This window comes from Bison bison, unplaced genomic scaffold (assembly GCF_000754665.1).
Source record: "Bison bison bison isolate TAMUID 2011002044 unplaced genomic scaffold, Bison_UMD1.0 scf7180017864352, whole genome shotgun sequence".
Taxonomy (NCBI): domain Eukaryota; kingdom Metazoa; phylum Chordata; class Mammalia; order Artiodactyla; family Bovidae; genus Bison; species Bison bison.
In genome coordinates, this window is record NW_011494924.1 from 414911 (window position 1) to 434894 (window position 19984).

The window sequence follows — 19984 nt, forward strand, 5'->3', positions numbered from 1 at the left end:
CTAATTTTTTCAACTGTAAATTTTATGAAAATACCAATCGAAGGTTTCTAATGAAAATTTGACCTCTGAATAGAGATGTAGGTATAAAATACACAGATTTCAAAGGCTTACTAAGACAGAAAGAATGTAAAACATTTCATTAATGAATTTGTACATTATGTACTGAAGTTCTAACAGTTTGGCTCTATTAGGTTAAATAAAACATATTATTAAAATTGTTTTCACCTATTTTTTCTTACTTTTTAAAAGGTGGCTACTGGAAAATTAGTAATTACTTACGTGGCTTGCATTATATTTCTAGTGGATAGTGCAGGACCAGAAAGTCTCTAAGGTGAACAAGAGGTCAGAAGTCGGAAAGACATCGTTTGAATCCAAGCTCAGAATTTCATAACTGTGTGACTTTGGGCAAGTGTCTCTCCCCCTCTGAGCCTGTTTTCTTACCTGTGAAATGGAGATTGTTGTGCTTACCACATAGGTATGTGGTGAGGACCCCATAAGGAAATGCATGCACAGTGCTGAGCAGATAGCACGCACTCTCCGAATGTACACTACAATTACTGATGTCATGGTGGTTTTCTGTGGACAGTGCAAGCAATTAAGGCTCATATGTAGCCAGCTGCCTGGTACAGCTTCCAAAGAAACATTCCAAGAAGAACACGCCAAGCATCCTTTCTTCTGCAGGAAACAGGCCAGAGGCTCTCAATGATGGTTTTTAAATAGGTCCACAAATTCTTTGACATTCCTTTTTTCAAGAGGTAGAGCCTAATTCCTCTCCCCTTGAGAGTGGGCTGGGATTAGTGACTCACTTCTAATGAATAGAGCAAAAATGACAGTATGTGACATCCAAGACTAGGTGATAAGAGGCACAGTGGATTCCTCCTGGTTCTCTCGTGTGTGTCACTCACTCTGGGGGAAGCCAGCCACACTGTCATAATGAGGTGACTATGGTGAGGAACGAGGGCTTCCTGCCAACAACCATGAGTTAGAAATATTGAAAACAAATCCTCTGACCCCAGTCAAGCCTTCAGATGAGTACAACTGACACCTTGATGATAACCTCATGAAAGATCCTGAGACAGAAACAATCCAGCTTAGCCCCTCTCAAATTTCTAACTCCTCAAACTTGAAAGATAATAAATGTTCATTGTTTCAAGCTGCTAAATTTGGGGGTCATTTGTTCTGCAATAGTAGATAACCAATAGACTCTTTTTCCACCCTACGGTTAAAGGTCTGCTCTTCTCTAAGGAAAGGGACTCCAGTCTTCAGTCTGGTCCATCTTGGGACTACAAGGGCTACCACAGGACCCACAGGCCAAGGCACAAACCACAGACACTGGGCCAGGCTGCCTGTGTGCTCACAGGCTGTTTATTTATCCAAGAGTAAGGAGGAGAGAGGATGAAGAGAACCTGATGCCCCAAGGTGGTGGAGCTGAGGGGAGAAATGAATGAAAGGCTTCTCTGTCTCTTGCCATGGGCCCCAGGGAGCTCCAGCTTCAGATGGGGCCTCTGGGGACAGTTTAGGGGCCTCTAGGAAGGCCAGCAGTTGTTAGCTGGGGTCAGGATCCCCAAAGGGGCACATACTAGGCTCGGAATGGTTTCTGTATACACAAAATATCTCTCCATGAAAGGCACTGGTGGGGGTGGGGGGAGCTGCAGGGACACTCCCCCATCACTGGTGAGATCTGCTGTGTCCTGAGCTGGGTCTCCGCCTTCTTGCTCTTCTCCTCTCCCTTCCCTCAGCCCAGCGGCAAGCAGGCAATCAGCGGAGGGCCAGGTCAGGCCATGTGGTGGACACTCCCTCTTCAGGGCTAATGCATCTGACCACCTCTAGGCTAAGAGCCCCAGACGGGTGACCTTGGCCGAGAGGAAGGAGTGGATGATGAACACCATGGTTTTGGGGCACGAATGCAGGTCCAGCTGCTACGGGGTGAACAGAGAGAAGGGTCAGGAGCCCACCCAGCCTGACCTCCAGGAGAGCATCACCCCTCAACCCCTTCCACTCACAATCTCGCCTTCAGCGCCCCCGAAGTCCAGGAATAGGAGACTGGCACCATCGTCCGAGGACATCTGCAGCTTCTCAAAGGGCTGACGCAGCAGCACGGCTCGGGCCGCACCCGGCTCCGCCGCCCACAGCGTGAAGCCGTTGTCAATGTGCACGGAGAGGCTGCAGGCACGGCCGTTCCACGTACAGGCTGTGGGGAGGGCGTGGGCACGGGCACAGCGACACCTCAGAGATTGCAAGCCCTCCCTCCAGTCCCCACTGGCAGCTCCAAAAGTGGGGCTTGAATGCCACCAGGGGTGGGAATCTCACTGTCTGTCATGCCATTTGTACACCCACCCTATAGAGAGTCACCCACACTCTAAAACACAGAAGGATGAGTGGACAGAAAACCTATACCCCACTTCCAGACCCACAGCCAGCAGCACCAGAGGAGGAAAGGGGAATCTGCAACTCTGCCTTGGACAGGAGGCCCACTCCCTGTGAAGGTAGGCCCACCAAGCCTGGCCTTTGGAGACTTTAAACGCCTACAGACTTCTTGCCCAGTTAAATGTGAATTTCAGATAAGCAATGGGTAATGTGGATCTCCCTCAATTAAACAATTATTTGCTGTTCACCTGAAATTCAAATCCAAATGAGTGTCCTGTACTTTTTCTGCCAACCCTACCCCAAGTGCCACCTCTCATATCCTCACCAGTGGAGTCACAAAGCCAGGACAAGAAAACCCCTGGGAAGCGAGTCTCACTACCTTCCAGGACACCTGCACATCCGAAACAGAGGGCCCTCGGAGACCCCAAATCCCACTCTTGATCCCCCTCCTGAAGCATCCTAAAGAAGGAAATGAATGCCCCTGGGGACAAGCAGCTCATTACCAGAAAGGCACTCCCAGATCCACCCAGCCCACCTGTCGACACCTCCTGCACACCCTCAGCGGCCCGGTGACAGCCATCCACCAGCTGGCGGGTCCAGGCAGCCAGCTCCTGCGGTGACTCCACGCTGAACAGGTGAGTGTCCACACCGTGGCGCGTGCCCGTGCGCAGGGCAAAAGAGAGCTCTGCATCGTAGGGCACCGAGCCCTTGGAGGGGCCTGAGTGCACCAGCCTGGGGGCAGGGGGCAGAGGGCTAAGCATGAGGCCTCGCAGCAGGGAAGTAGTTCTGGGCCAAGGGGGCAGTGACCTGGGAAGGGACCCTGCGACTCCTTTTCCACCCAATGGGGGGACAGGACGTCCAGATGGTCACTGATGGAGTCACAGGAGACCATCTCCTGCCACCCTCCTCCTGGCCCCCCTCAGCTCCAGCCACTCTAGCGTCTTCAAACACTCCAAGCACACTCCTGCCTCAGCCCCTCTGCTGTTCCCTCTGCCCAGCAAACTTTTCCCTGATTATCTGCATTGCTTTCTCCCTTACCTCCTTCAGACCTTTGCTCAAATGCCAGCTCCTCTGAGAAGCCTTCCCTGACTTCTCTGCCTAAAATGACACCTCAGGACTTCCCTGGCGGTCCAGTGGTTAAGACTCTGCACTTCCACCTCAGGGGGCCCAGGTTTGATCCCTGGTTAGGAAACTAATATCCCACATGCCACACAGCCAAAAAATAAAAATAAAACAGCGCTCTCCCCTATCACTAGCCGCACTTTTCCTTATGGTACCAGAAATTATACTTACTTTTTACTGTTTCAGTTGGCTTTTGATTGCCTTTTTCTCTAGAATATCATCAAGGGTACAAATGTTTGTCTAGCTTGTTCACCGCTATAGTCCCAGAAACTAAAACAATGCCTGGCACAAAGTAGGTGCTTAGTAAACATTTGTGGCCTGAATTAATGAATCACTTGATTAGGTAGAACGTTCATGACCTGCTCATCCCTAGTAGGCAGCAGGCTCCTGACACGTGTGCCGGAACGCATTCTGGAGTGAGGAGACGTGAGCAGCAAGGGCCCACACCTCTCAGCTTGACTCCCACTTGCTGTCTAACCTTGGGCAGTTCACCGCCCCTCTCTGGGCAGCAGACCCCAGAGTTCTATACCTTCGCCCTCTTTGGTCCTCACTCCACAAGCTTTCTCTTGTAGCTTCAGTTCCCCCTTGGAGCTGTTTCTGATGCCCAGTCTCCTACTTGGCAGCCCTAAGCAACAAACTCACAAGTTCCCCAGTTTCCTACCCAAGCTCCCTACCTGCCCGCCCCCCACCAACACTGTGAACTCGACATCTTGATCCAACCTCCTCCCTTTGCACTCCCACCCCCACTCCTACTGCCCACCCAGACTCCAGCTCCAAAACTCCCGTTCATCCATTCATCAGGACGCCTCCCTCACCCTCCCCATCTGGCAAGTATGAAGCCTGGTTAATTTTCCCACCATGTGTTTCCAATGCAAATGCGGCCTTTCTTCCCCATCTGCTGCCTCTACCCACCTCCACTGTCTCTCCAGCATAACTTCTCCCATCCCCCTCCTCCAGTATATTTTCCGCATGGCAGCCACACAGATCTTTTTTAAAACAGGACCCAATGAGACACCTCACTCCCAGGTTAAAGCTCTTCTCACTCTGTCTGCCACAGCTCTTAAGATAAAGCTAACAGCCCTTATCCAGGCAACAGAAGCTCTGCAAGATCGGGGCTGCCAACTCCCTGCCTTGTTTCTCTCCACTTCCCAGACAGAGTCTACACCCTGGTTACGGCACACTCAGAGAGCTCCATGAAGCTGCGACAGCTCTGCATGCTTCTGTCCCTCTGACTATATTGTTCCCTCTGTGTAAGATGCCTCTCCACCCTTCCTTAAATGGCAAATTTCTACCCACCTGCCAAAGTCCAGCTCAGATGTCATCTTCTACCTGAAGCCTTGCCCCACCCCCACCCGCAGGCCAGGTAGAGTTAAGTGGTTCCTACACTCTGCATTGTAAAGGCTGTTCCCAGGCCAGTCTCCTCACCAGGCTGGGTCCTCCCTGAGGACAGAGACCTCTGGGGACTGTCTTTCATCTGAACCAGGCAGCACCTGGACATTGCACCTGGACAGAGCAGGTGTCAATGGGTGAGTGACTGATAGGACCTCATATCCTTCTGTTCCAAGTCCCCATTTTACAGATGAGGAAACCAAGGCCCAGACTGGGCAGAGACTCGCTTCAGGCCACCTGGGGAATAACTCAGCATAGAATGGGGCTGGAGTCCCCAGCCTCTGAGGTCCATCTAGAGCATCGCCCCCCAAGCTCTGGGTGGGACACACAGTCCTGCCCTACCCACAGATACCTGGTGGTGATAAGAGGGGCAGTACGCGCCGGCCGGCTCAAGGCCTCACGGGTCTGGGGCAGACAGCTGTAGAGGAGCAGCTCCTTTTCGGTCAGCAGGGCCAAGGTGGGTGCCGTGCCCCCGCTGGGCAGCTGCAGGAGGCAAGGCAGCAGTGATGGGGGATGGGGAGGGGAGAAGAGAGGTGAGAGGGCCAGGGCGGGGTGAGGCAGTGAGGGGAAATGGGAGTGGGGTCGCCTCTGGGAGAGGGGAAGGGAGCGGAGGAGGGGTCCCCGGGCCCAGCAGGCACCTGCTCAGTCAGCCAGCCGATCCGCTTGATGTCCTGACTCCCGGCTGTGCTGGTGGCCGACAGCAGCGCCTGCAGCTCATCCTTGACCCGGGGCGTCAGCGTGTTGACCTGGGCTTGGATGGCAGCCGCCCAGGACTTGGCGCTAGCCTCATCCTTGGCCCTCAGGAAGAGGGTATCCCGGCCATCGGCCGAGCAGATCTCCAGATACCTGCAGGCACAAGTGAGGTAGAGGGGAGTCCCATCCACTGGACAGGTGCCCAACCCTGAAACCTGAGCCAAGGGACCCCCATCTACCCCAAAACCAGAGGAAACCACAGGGGATGTCCACGAGAGAATCAGGAGCGACTCCCACTGCAGGGCTCCGGCCACAGTTGTCGGGCCTCATGGGGTTTATGTATCTTATCTGATCTTGGGATAAGAGACTGTATCTCTCTCTCCAACACACATACACATACAGGCATATATACACAAATACACACACTCCAAGTGTAGTAGTAGTAGTGTTAGTCGCTGGGTCATGTCTGACTCTTTGAGACCCCATGGACTGTAGCCAGCCAGGCTCCTCTGTCCATGTAATTTTCCAGGCAAGAATACTGGAGTGGGTTGCCATTTCCTACTCGAGGGGATCTTCCCAACCCAGAGATTGAACCTGTGTCTCCTGCATCGGCAGGTCAATTCTTTACCACTGAGCCACCAGGGAAGCCCCGCTACAAGGCACACTGTATGGTTAAAAAAGAAAAAGCCAGGGTATGGCGAAGGGAAAGGGTGGGGAGACAAAAAGCCACACAGGCAAGTGTAAGGGGACGGTCTCAAGGAGTTCCAAGAAGAGTCAGTGTCAGGGAAAGGACCTTCAAATGTTCTGTGGGGCTTTAAAGAATCACTCCCCTTTGGTATTTCCGTAACCAGTGAAGTGGGGCAGAAACTGGAGAATGGCTCACACATATCCATTCCAATGCCTTCACCTCTGCCTTCCTCCACCACAGATCTCCCCTGCTGCTAGCACTGGCCATCAACCCAATTCTGACTGATGAAATAGAAAGCGAAGTCTTTGAGGAAGGCGTCCCTTCCCAACTGAAGCGTCCCTAGCTGTGGCCGTTAGTTTCCAAAGATGGCCTCCACCAAACTCATCTCTCCCTATATGCACAGTGTACCTCCCTCACAAAGAGGTGAAGCTTATTTCTCCTCTCCTTGACCATCTGACTTGGTTTGACAGACAAAATGTGGCAGAAGTGCCATTTTGGCATTCCTAAGTGATCACAAAATCCAACTACCCCAAGGTCACCTATGCTAAGAGGGAAAACAAGCTAGCCACGTGGAAAAGCCCTACAAAAAGAGGAATGCTTAGCCAGCTGCCAGCTGTTCCAACACCCCTGCTGAGGAAGCAGGCACATAGGTGAAGCAGCTATCCTGGATTTGTAGCCCCTGCAGATGGCACAAGGAACAGAAGAACTGCCTGGCTAAGCCAGCCCAGATTACAGAATTGTGAAAAATATTAAACTGCTATCTTCTAAGCCACTAAACTTTAGGATGGCTGTTCATGCAGCAATAGAACAAAATACCAGGGGAACAATTCCTTTGTCTTTTGCCTTCTTCCTGTCTAGAATATGGACACATGCGTAGAGGTGCAGGCACCAAGCTATTTCCAAGAAGAAAATCCATACTAAAAACGGCAGGAGGGGAATTCCCTGCCATTAGGACTCCATGCTTTCACTGCCAAGGGCCTGGGTTCAATGCCTGGTCTGGGAACTAGGATACCATAAGCTTCATGGTGCAACCAAGAAAAAATTTTTTAATAAAAATTATAAAAGATGGCAGAAGAAGAAGCTGGAAGCCTGATGCCTTGAGGGTATTCTTGACCATCAATTGCAGCCTAAATAGCTGACTGCTGGATTTCTTTTTTACGTATGTGTGTATTTATTTTTGGCTGTACTGGGTCTTCATTACTTTGCACTGGTTTTCTTTCTAATTGCGGCAAGCAGGCGCTACTCTCCATTGTGGTGCTCAGGTTTCTCATGGCGGTGGCTTCTTGTTGCGGAGCACAGGCTCTAGGCACATGGGCTTCAGTAGCTGCAGCACCTGGACTCGCAAGTTGCAGTACACAGGCTTAGTTGCTCCACAGCATGTGGAATTCTCCCAGACCAGGGATGGAACCCAGGTCCCCAGGTCTCCTGCTTTGGCAGACATCTTCTTATCCACGGTGCCGCCAGGGAAGTCTTGGACTTCTTTTTAAACATGTGGAAAATTAACTCCTCATTTATTAAGCCATTGCTTGTTGGGGTTTCTGATGCCTGCACACCAATGTAATCTTAACACTAAGTAAAAGTTCAAAACATCTTTCATTATGCTTTAGTTAGCGAATGGTGCTCCTTTGACTGGGATATTGTGCTGATATGGGACCCCAGTTATATTCAAGTTACACGTGTGTGCACAGGTCAAGCACACGTACATACATGCATATACACATATGGATATTAGCACAAAACATACAAACACATATGCACATCCCTGCCTGTGCAGATGCTCACATATACACACAAACACTTGCATTTACATGCCATCCACATGTACACACACATAGAAATACACGTTCACACATGCTTCAGGTGATGTCTGGGATCAGGCTGGGAACCACAACTAACCTAAAGTTCTGTGAGTCGCAGGAAGGACTGACACCACCTCACCTTCACCGAACACAAAAGGTCCCTAAGTGGAGCACCTGTAAGTAACCTGTGAATCTCTAGTTCTTGCCTCATAGAGGAGGCTGGGGCTAGGGCATCAAGTAGGGATAGGAGGTCTGAATGCTGAACATTAATCAGACCCCCCTGGCCAATTTGGGCATTGACTGGGCATTAAACCTCAGCTGTAATTAGCACCCAGAGCACAGGCCTCTTACCCCCACCCCAATACTGCACACCTCATTTGATCAACATGGACTGCATTCACCACTGCCATCACTCAGGTAGCTTCTGAAGCTGAGAGGGCTACCTGGAATGAGGCAAGCTCCATTCTCTTCCTGGCTGTGTGATCTTGGGCAGGTTACTTCCTCCCTCTGTCCTCATCTATAATAGTGGGGTGAAACAATAGGACTTTGCTCATAGGGCTGCTGTGAGAGTTACATTCAATTGTGCATGATAAGTACTCAATGATGCTGGCTAGTATCAATCTTATCATCAATGTTAGGGCTGCTCAGCTGTGAGGGATGGTAACCTTCCATGGCCCTGAGTGAAAGTTACCAGGTATCTTGGAACCTCGGCAGAGTTAGAAGAGACTTGAGGGGATCACTAAGTCTGATATCCTTCTTTCGTACAGGAGAATCTAAAGGTTAGTGAGAAAAAGGGTCTAGTTCAAGGAGAACCAAGACTGGAATCCAGGACTCCTCTGCAGACCAAGTTCCTCCTCAGATGTGAACTACCCAGAGGAAGAAGAGAGAAGAAAAGCACACCATCATCCCCATAACTTCACTCCTGTCTCCATTCAACAAGCATTTCTTAAGCACCTACTACGTTCGGGCATTGTGCTTGTCACTTGCAACACAAGGGATCTTTCCTTTGGCCCCACCACCTAACACGAGGGCACGTCTGTCTGAGTCGCCCCCTATGCTAGGCTTACCTGGTTTCTGGGTCTGTAGGGGTGCACCTCCTTGACACATATGCCATCTTCAAGGACATGTGTTTGGCATCACGGAGGTCCCGGGGTGGGGGGCCAGGGGAGGAAGGCTGCCGCTGAAGGGGTGAGGCAGGAGGCGAGTCCCAGCCAACCGAGGTCCCGCTGGCAGAGTTCTTGAAATATGGTGAGACCTCTTTCATGTACTTGACTGGTTAGGGGAGAGGTCAGCAGTTACCACCATGACGTGGGCTCCCATGTAGCACATGTAACAGCTGTCACTGATTCATTAAATTTTAATTTATGTCCACTTCCCTTCCCTGGGGGCTCAGATGATCCACCAGGAATCTGCCTGCAATGCAGGAGACCTAGGTTGGATCCTTGGGTCAGGAAGATCCTCTGGAGAAGGGAATGGCTATCAACTCCAGTATTCTTTTTTTTCAACTCCAATATTCTTGCCTGGAGAATTCTGTGGACAGAGGAGTCTGATGGGCTACAGTCCATGGGGTCACAAAGAGTCGGATACAACTAAGCAACCAACACACACACTTTCACATCACTATCCTCCTCTAGGCTAAAGTCTCTGACAGGGCTGCATGGTAGAAAATTCTGGATGCAGGCCAACATTCATCCTTTTGCCTTTGTTATTCATAGACCCATGGCCACCTGGTGGACTACATTTCACAGCCTCCTTTGCAGCTAGGTATGGCCACAGGACTAAGTTCTAACCCCGTAAGTTTAAGTGTTTAGAGTTTCAGAATGACCGCTTAAAGAGAATGGGCAGCAACCACAACAAGGCAGTGAGGAGCGCCAAGACAGGATGCAGGAGACAGAAGTGCCCCCACTGTCCCCTGTTTGCCTCTCTCTCTTCAGTCTTCTCATCTGCTGAAGGAGGGGCTGCATGAGATAGTCCTGCGGTGGAGGCTGCCAATTTTCCTCCAAAACAGTGATAACCTTCCAACTTAAGACTTCAATTTGCAGGTTCCCTTGCAGCTGTAAGTGCCCATGTGACCAAGTCTGGCCAACAGGATGAGAACAAAAGAGATGTGTTAGGCTACCAAGTCCTGCCCATTAAAAAAGGGGGCACGCCCTTCCTTTCCCTGCCTTTTCCCCTCACAGGATTGAGCTGGCTGAAACACAGACCGGTAGAGCACCATCTTGACCAGGAGAACATGAGCCACACTCCAAAAGGCTGACCGATAAAACAGAAGTAAATGGATGCTGAGACTTTGGAGATACCACATCAGACTTGAACTGCTACCTGAGAAAGCAAGGAGCTTCTGTTATATTTGTGCCTGTACTTAGTCCTTCAGCCTGACTCTTTGCAAACCCATGGACTGTAGCCCACCAGGCTCCTCTGTCCATGGTATTTCCCAGGCAAGAATCCTGGAGCAGGTTGCTATTTCCTTCTTCAGGGAATCCTTCCAACTCAGGGACCCAAGCTGCATCTCCTGCACCGGCAGGTGGATTCCTTACCCCTGAGCTACCTGGTAAGTCCATGGTAGCCATTACCAATCAATTAAAGCTGATTGATAATAAAATATTTTGGTCCCTCTTCCTCTATCAATTAGCTGGGTTTGGCTACAAATAATAGAATATATGATACTAGTGCCTTAAGCAAGAAAGATATTTATGATTTCATGTGACAAGAAGTCTAGAGGAAAGCAATGTCAGGGTTGGTTCAATGACTCAATGACACTGGATCCCGGATGGCATCCCTACCATTCTCCCAGCCTTCCCCTCATGACCACAGGATAGCTGTAACACAGTCCAGCCAATGATCCCTTACCTGACCAAACCAGGAAGGAAGGAGATAGGCAGCAAAAGCTCTGTCAACTCATACCTCCCTCTTATCAGAGAGGTAAATACTTCCATGAAACCTTGTATTTCATTGGCACAATTGGACTGGCATGCCAACTTCTAGCACAATCATTAGTAAGAGGGAGTAGTCATGATTGATTTAGATCAATCACAAGTCAGCCTCTGGGGCTGACTGAACATTAAAGTGAAAGTCACTCAGTCGTGTTTAACACTTTGCAACCCCATGGACTGTAGCCTGCCAGGCTCCTCTGTCCACAGGCTTCTCCAGACCAGAATACTGGAGTGGGTAGCCGTTCCCTTCTCCAGGGGATCTTCACAAGCCAGGGATCGAACCCATATCTCCCACACTGCAGACAGATTCTTTACTGTCTGAGTCACCAGGGAAGCCCTGGGGCTGAGCAAATTAAAGCAGGCTCTGGTAGCATGGAAGAAGGGGAAATGGTTGAAAGGCAGGCAACCAAGGTGTCTACCACATCTGACCCAGCATCTGGACTGTCCCCAATTCTGATGAGCAGCAGTCTCCTTGTCTCTGAAATGAGCTACTAGGAGGACAATGTATATGTCAAGATGGTTGAAAGTCTTGCCCAAGGGACTTCCCTAGTGGTCCAGTGGCTAAGACTCTGCACTCCTAATGCAGGGGGCCTGGGTTTGATCCTGGTCAGGGTACTAGATCCCACATGCTGCAAGTAAGACCTGGTGCAGCCAAATAAATAAATAATTTTTTTTTAATGTCTTGCCCAAGCACTGGTCTCTCTTCTCCCTGTCAGGCTGTCCCCTCGGCTGCCCTACTGAAGAATGCCTATGCCTGCTAGCCCTGGGACAGCCTCTCTTCCTCTCTTCTCAGCCACCTCTACCTCCACGGCCATCTGGTTTGTTGGCCATCTGATGCCTGCAGTCAAGGCCCAGTCGGTATGCTCTGGCTGTGAGTGGACAGACCAGGAAGTAGGGGGAATGAGTTCTTGGCTCAGCTCCCTGGAAGAACCAGATAAGAAGTTATTTCTGTCACAAGAGACTGCTCAGATAAGATCCAAGGCAAACAAGGGTGAAAGTGAGAGGGACGGTGTTGGAAAAGAAGTTATGCTGAAAATAAGAGCAGAGTTTTTTTGAAAGAACTAAGCCTAGGTCTAAAGACTGGGAACTTAGGCTAAAAATGACTCATCCTCACCATTACAGCAATGACTTTCCCTAAGACTATGTCTCAAGGGGTGATAGAGGTGGGACACATCACAGTCTCTCTGTCAGTTAAACCATTTTTTTTTTTAAATCCTACTTTTTTTTCCTCCTTGCTAACAGAACTCTAAGCCTTAAAGGCTGGGCTTCTCCCCAGCTCAAAGGGAAAATCTTAATTGGTTGAAGCTAATCATGATCATTCCATCCTTTTTAATTGTGATTGGCCTAGAAAGGGGCAGATAATACAATTCTGTCCAATGAGCTGTGAGGGAAAATATACTCCCTTCCCTTCCTCTCCTCTAGCCTTTAGAAGTTGCTGGAAAGCAGGGAGTTTGTTCTAAAGCAACGATAGTCACTTGGACCACAGGATTGGGGTCCACACATTGCAAAGCCGTAAGTTAATCTGGAACCATGCTGACTTTAGGTATTCTGGAAGAAAACCTATTTTCTTCAATGTTTAAACCTGTTTGAATGGGGTTCCTGTTCCTTGCAGACAAAAGCATCCTCACTAATGCAGCACCCACCCATCCCCCACCCCCACTCAGGGTGCAACTGATATATCTCTCTACTATATTTAGCTACTCCCCTCCCCTGCTCAAAGCCATGCTCTGGCTCCCCGCACTCTTCATCCAACTTCAAGGTTTTCCAGGACCTGGGCCCTGCCTACCTTGCTGGCTTCACCTCCAGCCACATCTAGCCCTCTAATCCAATCATACTGACCTGCTCAGAGCTCTCAGAAGGTGTAGGAGCTTCCAAATACCTTTGAAAATGCAGTTCCCCTGTACAGAATGACCTTAGTACATGGTTAGGGGACAGGTATTCTCAGACTTGAATTCCAGCTCTGTCTAGCTGTGTGGCCATTGTTGTTGTTGTTAAGTCACTAAGTAGAGTCCGATTCTTCTGCGACCCCATGGACTGTAGCCCACCAGGCTCCTCTGTCCATGGGATTTCCCAGGCAAGAATACTGGAGTGGATTGCCATTTCCTCCTCCAGGGGATCTTCCCAACCCAGGAACTGAACCCACGTCTCCTGCATTGGCAGGTGGATTCTTTACCACTGAGCCACCACGGAAGCCCCTGAACAAGGTAATTCACCTCCCTGTCCCTCAACCTGAATAACAATGTATACCTTAGAGAGACAGTGAATTAAATGAGATGATGTGAAACACGACACAGGTTCTGCCCACACTCCTTAGAACTCTGCAGTGCTTCTGTGTGTTGGGGCTTTCTTTCTCACCAAACTGGGAGCTCCTAGAGAACAGAAGGGGCTTCCCTGCTGGCTCAGATGCTAAACAATCTGCCTGCAGGAGACCCGGGTCCGATCCCTGGGTCAGGAAAATTCCCTGGAGGAGGGAATGGCAACCCACTCCAGGATTCTTGTCTGGAGAATTCCATGGACTGAGGAGTCTGGCAGCCTACAGTCCATGGGGTCACAAAGAGTCAGACAGAACTGAGCAACACACACACACACACACACACACACACAAACACACACAAAGACGACATAAATGGGGTTTGATTCGAACTCAGAGTCAGTGTTCTGGGAATGGAGAAATGAATGCCAGGACAGAAAAGATTCATTCAACGAGGAGAAGTTGTCACAGCCCAGGAGGTCCCAGCTCAGCCCAGACATTGCCCCTCAAGAAAACCTTCCCGGATGCCCACTAGATCCTGCACACCCACCACCTCTGCAGGTCCCTAGATCCCACTTCCCTATATGTCCATATGGGAATCTGTGTCCTTCTCCAGGTTGAGAGCATGGGAGGGCAGGGACCTTGACTGACTGGTCTCTGTATCCCTAGAATTCAGCAGGGATCTCTGACGCTATGTACTCAGCAAATGGACATTTGTCAATTTTGCAACCAAAGAAACTGCTAGAGGCCTTGCTCGCTCAGGCCATCCTGGAAGTGGGTCCTCCTTCTCCTTGCCCACAGGAACACACTATAAATGGACAGCACACCAGCTGATGTCTGAAACAGGGCTGGCATTTCACAAACCAACTGGCCCATCCCAGGGTGGGGGTGGGGTCCTGAGGGCCCCGGAGTGTGGCCGTAAATAGCCCAGCTCTGAGGTCTCCTCCCTGCCTCTGATTTCTGCCTGAGTCACCCGACCAAGCAGGGCGGGGCTGCCCAAAGGCAGTGGCCTGGAGAGCTGAGGGCAGGAACATGGCCATGTGGCCAGGATTCTTTGAGCCTCCAAGTATAGACCCAGTTGGTGTCCACACCCTCTCCAGCCAAACTCTGGCCCAGGAACCTGGTAAACAGTGATACTTGGGCCCTTCGTCCTCAGGGAAGCAGAAGCAGACACACACAGGACACCCTGCCCTTTCCAGAGGCCCCAACTCCCAACTCTGCCAAGGAGAGAAGCCAGCACTGACCCCAGGGAGCCAGGAACAGATTCCACAAGAAACACAAGGAACTGGGAGTTCCCTGGTAGCCTAGTGGATAGGATTCTGGGCTTTCACTTCTGTGGCTCGGGTTCAATCCCTGGTCGGGGAACTGAGATCCCGCAAGACACATAACATGGCCAAAAAAAAAAAAGAAAGAAAGAAACACAAGGAAGAGAGACAGGGCAGGACCCTTTGCCTGGCCCAGGACAGTTGGGAGGGAACCTACGTGCTGCAGAGAGAATGGGATAAATCCGTTCTGGCTCAACACAGCACACCCAGTGCATATCCTGGTGCTCAATAAAGGTGTATGACTGAATGTCTTGGTTTTGAATCTTGGCTCAAGCCTGTCCTCTAAGCTCAAACTGTTCCTTGTCTGTTCAGTGGGTGGTCACTTACTTGCCCCTGCCTGAAAATACATGATCCATCCACTTGCTTACTGTCAACAGCCTCTCTCCTCAATACAAAATGTAGGTTCCACGAGGGCAGGGGCCTGTTTTCTTCATTTATTAGGATATCCCCAGCATCTAGAATAGTACCTGACATATCCAGGTAATCAGTAAATAAGAAATACATTCAATAAACGAATATTGACGATCCTGAGGCTTCCCAGGCTAGAGACATTGAATTGGGCTCTCAAGTAATGCAGGCTTGTGTTTAACTTCCCTGTTCTGTGACTTTGAACAAGTGACTTGACTTCTGTAAGCCTCTATTTCTGCATCTTTAAAATGAGAGTAAAATATATCTACCTCCTAGCATACTGAGATCCAACACTTGTAAAGCACTTTGCCCTGCCTGGCACAGAACAGGTCTTCAGCAAATCGTAACGTGGCTGGTTATTATTTCTGCTGCTGTTCTTAGTATGACAGTATAAGGAGATGAACACAGATGACAGACAAAGATTTCAGTCCAGATCCTCCTGTCACTTGCATCCTGGCCTTGGCAAGTTCTGATGTCTCTCTGAGCCTCAGTTTGCCTGCCTATATAATTGGCACTGATATGCCAGCTCTCTAAGTAGGGCATTGTGAGGATTCAAGTCCAGGCTGCCCACCTGTCCACTCAGGATATCGTGACATCCCTTGGGAAGGGATGGCCTTTGAGGTCCTGTTAGCCCAGCAAGGCTGGACTATAAATAGTCCCCAGTCATTGGCAGGCCTGCAGCAGAGCCGCCTGGGTTGTCTGGGGCAACACTCTGGGGAATAAAATTTCAACTTCCACACCCTTGTGCAGTCGTGTCCAACTCTTTGCGACCCTATAGGCTGTAGCCTAGCAGGCTCCTCTATCCATGGGATTCTCCAGGCAAGAATACTGGACTGGGTTGCCATGCCCTCCTCCAGGGGATCTTCCCACCCCAGGGATCAAACCCCCATCTCTTACGTCTCCTGCATTGGCAGGCAGATTCTTTACCACTAGCGCCACCTGGGAAGCCCTATATGTGCAGTTTAAGAGGCACTATCTATCAAGATCCTAAAGGCACACGAACACTTTGAACTTGCAATACCCTTTCCAGGAATCCTCTTCAGATAAACGTTCACAGGTGCATGAAGGGGACATGACACCATTGTCTATGGTGCAAGAAGCTAGAAACAACATGAATTCCTTGAATATGGTCTTCCTAAATACAAGAAGTGAGTTCTTTGGCAGATCACTCAGTCCTGTTCACAGCTCTGTCCCCAGTGCCTACATCGAGTCTTGGCATAGAACAGGGCCTCAGGCTATATTGGTTAAATGGACATCTGAATCCCAATAATGGGATATTGTGCAACCATTAAAGAGAATGAAACAGAGCTACATGAGCTGAGTTGGAAAGAGGTCCTCAACTTGCTCAATGATAAAAACAAATATGGAAACTTCTCTCTGGAAGTGTTTGAAAATATTAGCCATGGGTACCACTCCAGTGCTCTTGCCTGGGAAACCCCATGGACGGGGGAGCCTGATGGGCTGCAGTCCATGGGGTCGCTGAGAGTCGGACACGACTGAGCGACTTCACTTTCACTTTTCACTTTCATGCATTGGAGAAGGAAATGGCAACCCACTCCAGTATTCTTGCCTGGAGAATCCCAGGGACAGAGGAGCCTAGTGGGCTGCCGTCTATGGGGTCGCACAGAGTCGGACACGACTGAAGCGACTTAGCAGCAGCAGCAGCAGCAACATTAATCTATGAGAAGACAATTGCTTTGCACTTTCCTGAGGTTTTTTTATTTGTGCTTACTCACTCAGTCGTGTCCGACTCTTTGCGACCCCATGAACTGTAACCTGCCGGGCTCCTCAGTCCATGGAATTCACCAGGCAAGAATACTGGAGTGGGTTGCCATTTCCTTCTCCATTTTTTAATTTAGGTGTATATTATTTTTGACATTTTTAAAATTCTATTTTTCAAAAATATACCACATTCCAAACCATCTTAGCTAGGATTCAAAGACAAGGCCCTCATCAACTCAAGAAGCCTACTAGGATCTTAGTAGTGGGAGAAAGAAGCACTTATTAAGCATCTACTATATACCAAGCATGAAAGCTCAAATCTCACTAACACATCATCACTTAACCACACCAAGTCAATGAGACTGATCCATTGTTAAACTGTTCTATTTAACAGTTGAATAAATTGAGTAAACTGAGTCTCACATGGATGACATGGCTTGCAGTGCAGGATAAACACTGAAGAACATGGGCTTTGACATCTGACAGATCTTACTTCAAATTCCATCTCTGCCTCTGTGTAACTTTGGGCAAGTAGCTTCACCTCTACAAGTTTTAATATTCTTATTTGTACAATGAGATGAATAATGTACCTTGAATCATAGGGGTGGTTTTGAGGATCCAATGAGAAAACATACAGAAGGCATTTAGCACAGTATCCAGGACATTGTAGGTGCTCAATAAAGAGCAGACATACCAACACTATTATTAACATTCTTATCATTACTGTTAGAATTCCCTCCGCTACCATCAGCAACCAGCTCATATTGTAAATGGAGGCCAAAACCTGCCCCCAGAGTCCCACAAGCATTTTAATCAAAGATCCAAGGAACAGGCCAGAGCTGATTAAGCCAAGTTTTGTCTGTGGGGAATCATATGGCCCTAAGCCATGTATGTGCGCAGCCAAATTAACGTTTTCTTGAGAACAATGATTAGAACAACAGGTTTTTGCAGTCATGGAGGGGACTGGACAAGGGCTCCATTCACACCTCTGTTCCCAGGACAAGAGTCCCTCAGGCACCTCTCAGGCACAGCTACACTCACCTAAACTGAACAGGGTGACCTCGGATTAGCTGCATCGGTTAACAACATCCCACTTTTGACAGTGGTGATATATGGAGCCAAATTTCAGGCAGGATATCAGGCAGTACCCATCTGCCAGAGGACAGGCTGGCAGGGACCTGGTCTTGGAGTTCTGAGGACTCATAACGGAAACTCTCAGGAGTCAGTCAAATCCAGCATGAGCCTGGAACCCCCTTTTAAACATTTACGAAAGTCAACTGCAACTGAGCAGGTTAAAGGCAAAGTAGAAAGAGTCAGAGATGTCCCCTCCTAGGGATCACTTCCCCCAAACTCACCAGCATCTAGGCTTGGCGCCAGGTCTGGGGATCTGAGACAAACTACACATGATTCCTGCCCTCAGAGACCTTCAAGTTTACTGGAGAAAACAAAATTGCTGCTGCTGATACGATGATGACAAAGGTTGACACTGATCAAATGCTTACCATGTGGAAGATACCGTGCCATAAACTTCAAATGCACTGTCTCATCCTTATAAATAGCAAACAAAATAAACATAAATGAGTGCCTACTTATGCACACTGGCCTCAGCACATAACATGCCTTATTTCTTAATCTTGCAAACTACCATGAGAAGTGGGTATTATCCAAGGCAGGGTCAACAGCGGCCTCTGCAGTCAGAGAAACCTAGGTTTGAATTCTTTTTTGTTGTTGTACCGAAGAGCATGCAGGATCTTAGTTCCCTGATCAGGGATTGAACCCCTGCCCCTTGCAATGAAAGCACAGAGTCTTAACTATCAGAATGCCAGGGAAGTCCTTAGGTCTGAATTCTGAGTCTGCCAATTTATTAGTTGTATGACTTAAAGGAAGTTACTTATTTTTAACAAATTTGGTGACTTTGTCTGTAAAATGGGGATTATAGCAATTCCTACTATTCTTTGTATTTTTATGTACATACTATTCTCTGCCTGTATCTTTTTAAAAGCCTGATCTTTATGTGAGGTGAACCTTCTCTTCTTTGTACAAAGTACTAAAATTGACTTTATCCATTTTTGTCCTTTAGCATTATTTTTTAATGCATCAAAGGCTCCCTGTTGCCAGCCCTGCTGGGGGGCTGTGGAGGGAATGGAGGCATTTGACCATCCCTCCCTTTTCCCCCAGGCAGTCTCCAAGGGCCTGGTTCCAGATCCGTGCACACAATGGGCCTCTCTAAGAAGCAGACAGATGAGTAACTGGCTGCCAGCTTGGGCCCAGACTGTGGTCACAAACACATCCCTGTAACTGAGAATAGGCTCAAGACACTTGTGCAAAATCCTGACCTCACAGAAGAAAAGGTCCAGAAGGCAGGCTGGGGTTGCTGAGTCCCTTAGGCTGGGGGTATAGGGTTCTGGCTGGCAACAACAATTTGCCAGTAACAGTTTTCTTTCTAGGATGTTGTCAGACAGCTTTGTACTCACCAAGCCCCAGACCTCAGGAAAGATGCCCTACTACCCTGCCAAGTTCACATCCAAAGGATAGGCCATGGCTCCTTGGAAAGTGAAAGTGAAAGTTGCTCAGACGTGTCCAACTCTTTGCGACCCCATGGACTATACAGTCCATGGAATTCTCCAGGCCAGAATACTGGAGTGGGTAGCCTATCCCTTCTCCAGGGGATCTTCTCAACCCAGGAATTGAACCTGGGTCCCCTGCATTGCAGGCGGATTCTTTACCAACTGAGCTATCAGGGAAGCCCTTGGCTCCTTGGAGGTGGCCTTAAGGAGTGGGATGAGGGCGGGGAAATTCTGAACAATGTGATCACTGATTGGGTGCTAGGGAGGAACCTAGGCCCAGAGAGGCTTCTAGGAGCTCTGGTTCCAGACTGGGGCAGCTGCCTGTTCTCCACAAACTCCCCCAAGTCTCAAGGACCAGCCACAACCCAGCATCTTAGCTTCCTCACATCTTCCAGGCTCTTCAGATCACCCATGCAATTCAAAGATTCTTGACCCCAGTTCTCAGCCCCAGCCCTTTGCTGCCTTGGGTGGAATTATCTCCTTCTATAAGCCTACTGGAGAGCAGCTGAGACAGACTTCAACTAAGAAAAAGCTGGAAAAAAAAAACTAACAAGAAGGCCACAACATCAAGTGCAAGTGTGCGTGCTCAGTCATGTCCATCTCCTTGCGACCCTGTGGACTGCAGCCTGCCAGGCTCCTCCTGTCCATGGGATTCTCCAGGCAAGAATACTGGAGTGGGTTGCCATGCCCTCATCCAGGGGATCTTCCCGACCCAAGGAT

The 19984-nt window shown here is 49.3% G+C and overlaps 1 protein-coding gene across 1 annotated transcript in view; it reads right to left on the reverse strand.

Annotated features, from left to right (window-relative positions):
• Positions 1-1332: 1332 nt before the first annotated feature.
• Positions 1333-19984, reverse strand: part of SNTA1 (syntrophin, alpha 1) — a gene marked incomplete at its 5' end in the record, with an annotated part of 26226 nt that continues 7574 nt past the window's right edge. The window contains 6 exons of the mRNA XM_010855007.1: positions 1333-1919; positions 2004-2191; positions 2903-3099; positions 5231-5361; positions 5517-5724; positions 9126-9330. Coding sequence (XP_010853309.1) covers positions 1827-1919; positions 2004-2191; positions 2903-3099; positions 5231-5361; positions 5517-5724; positions 9126-9330 — 1022 coding nt within the window. The remainder of the gene's footprint in view (positions 1920-2003; positions 2192-2902; positions 3100-5230; positions 5362-5516; positions 5725-9125; positions 9331-19984) is intronic.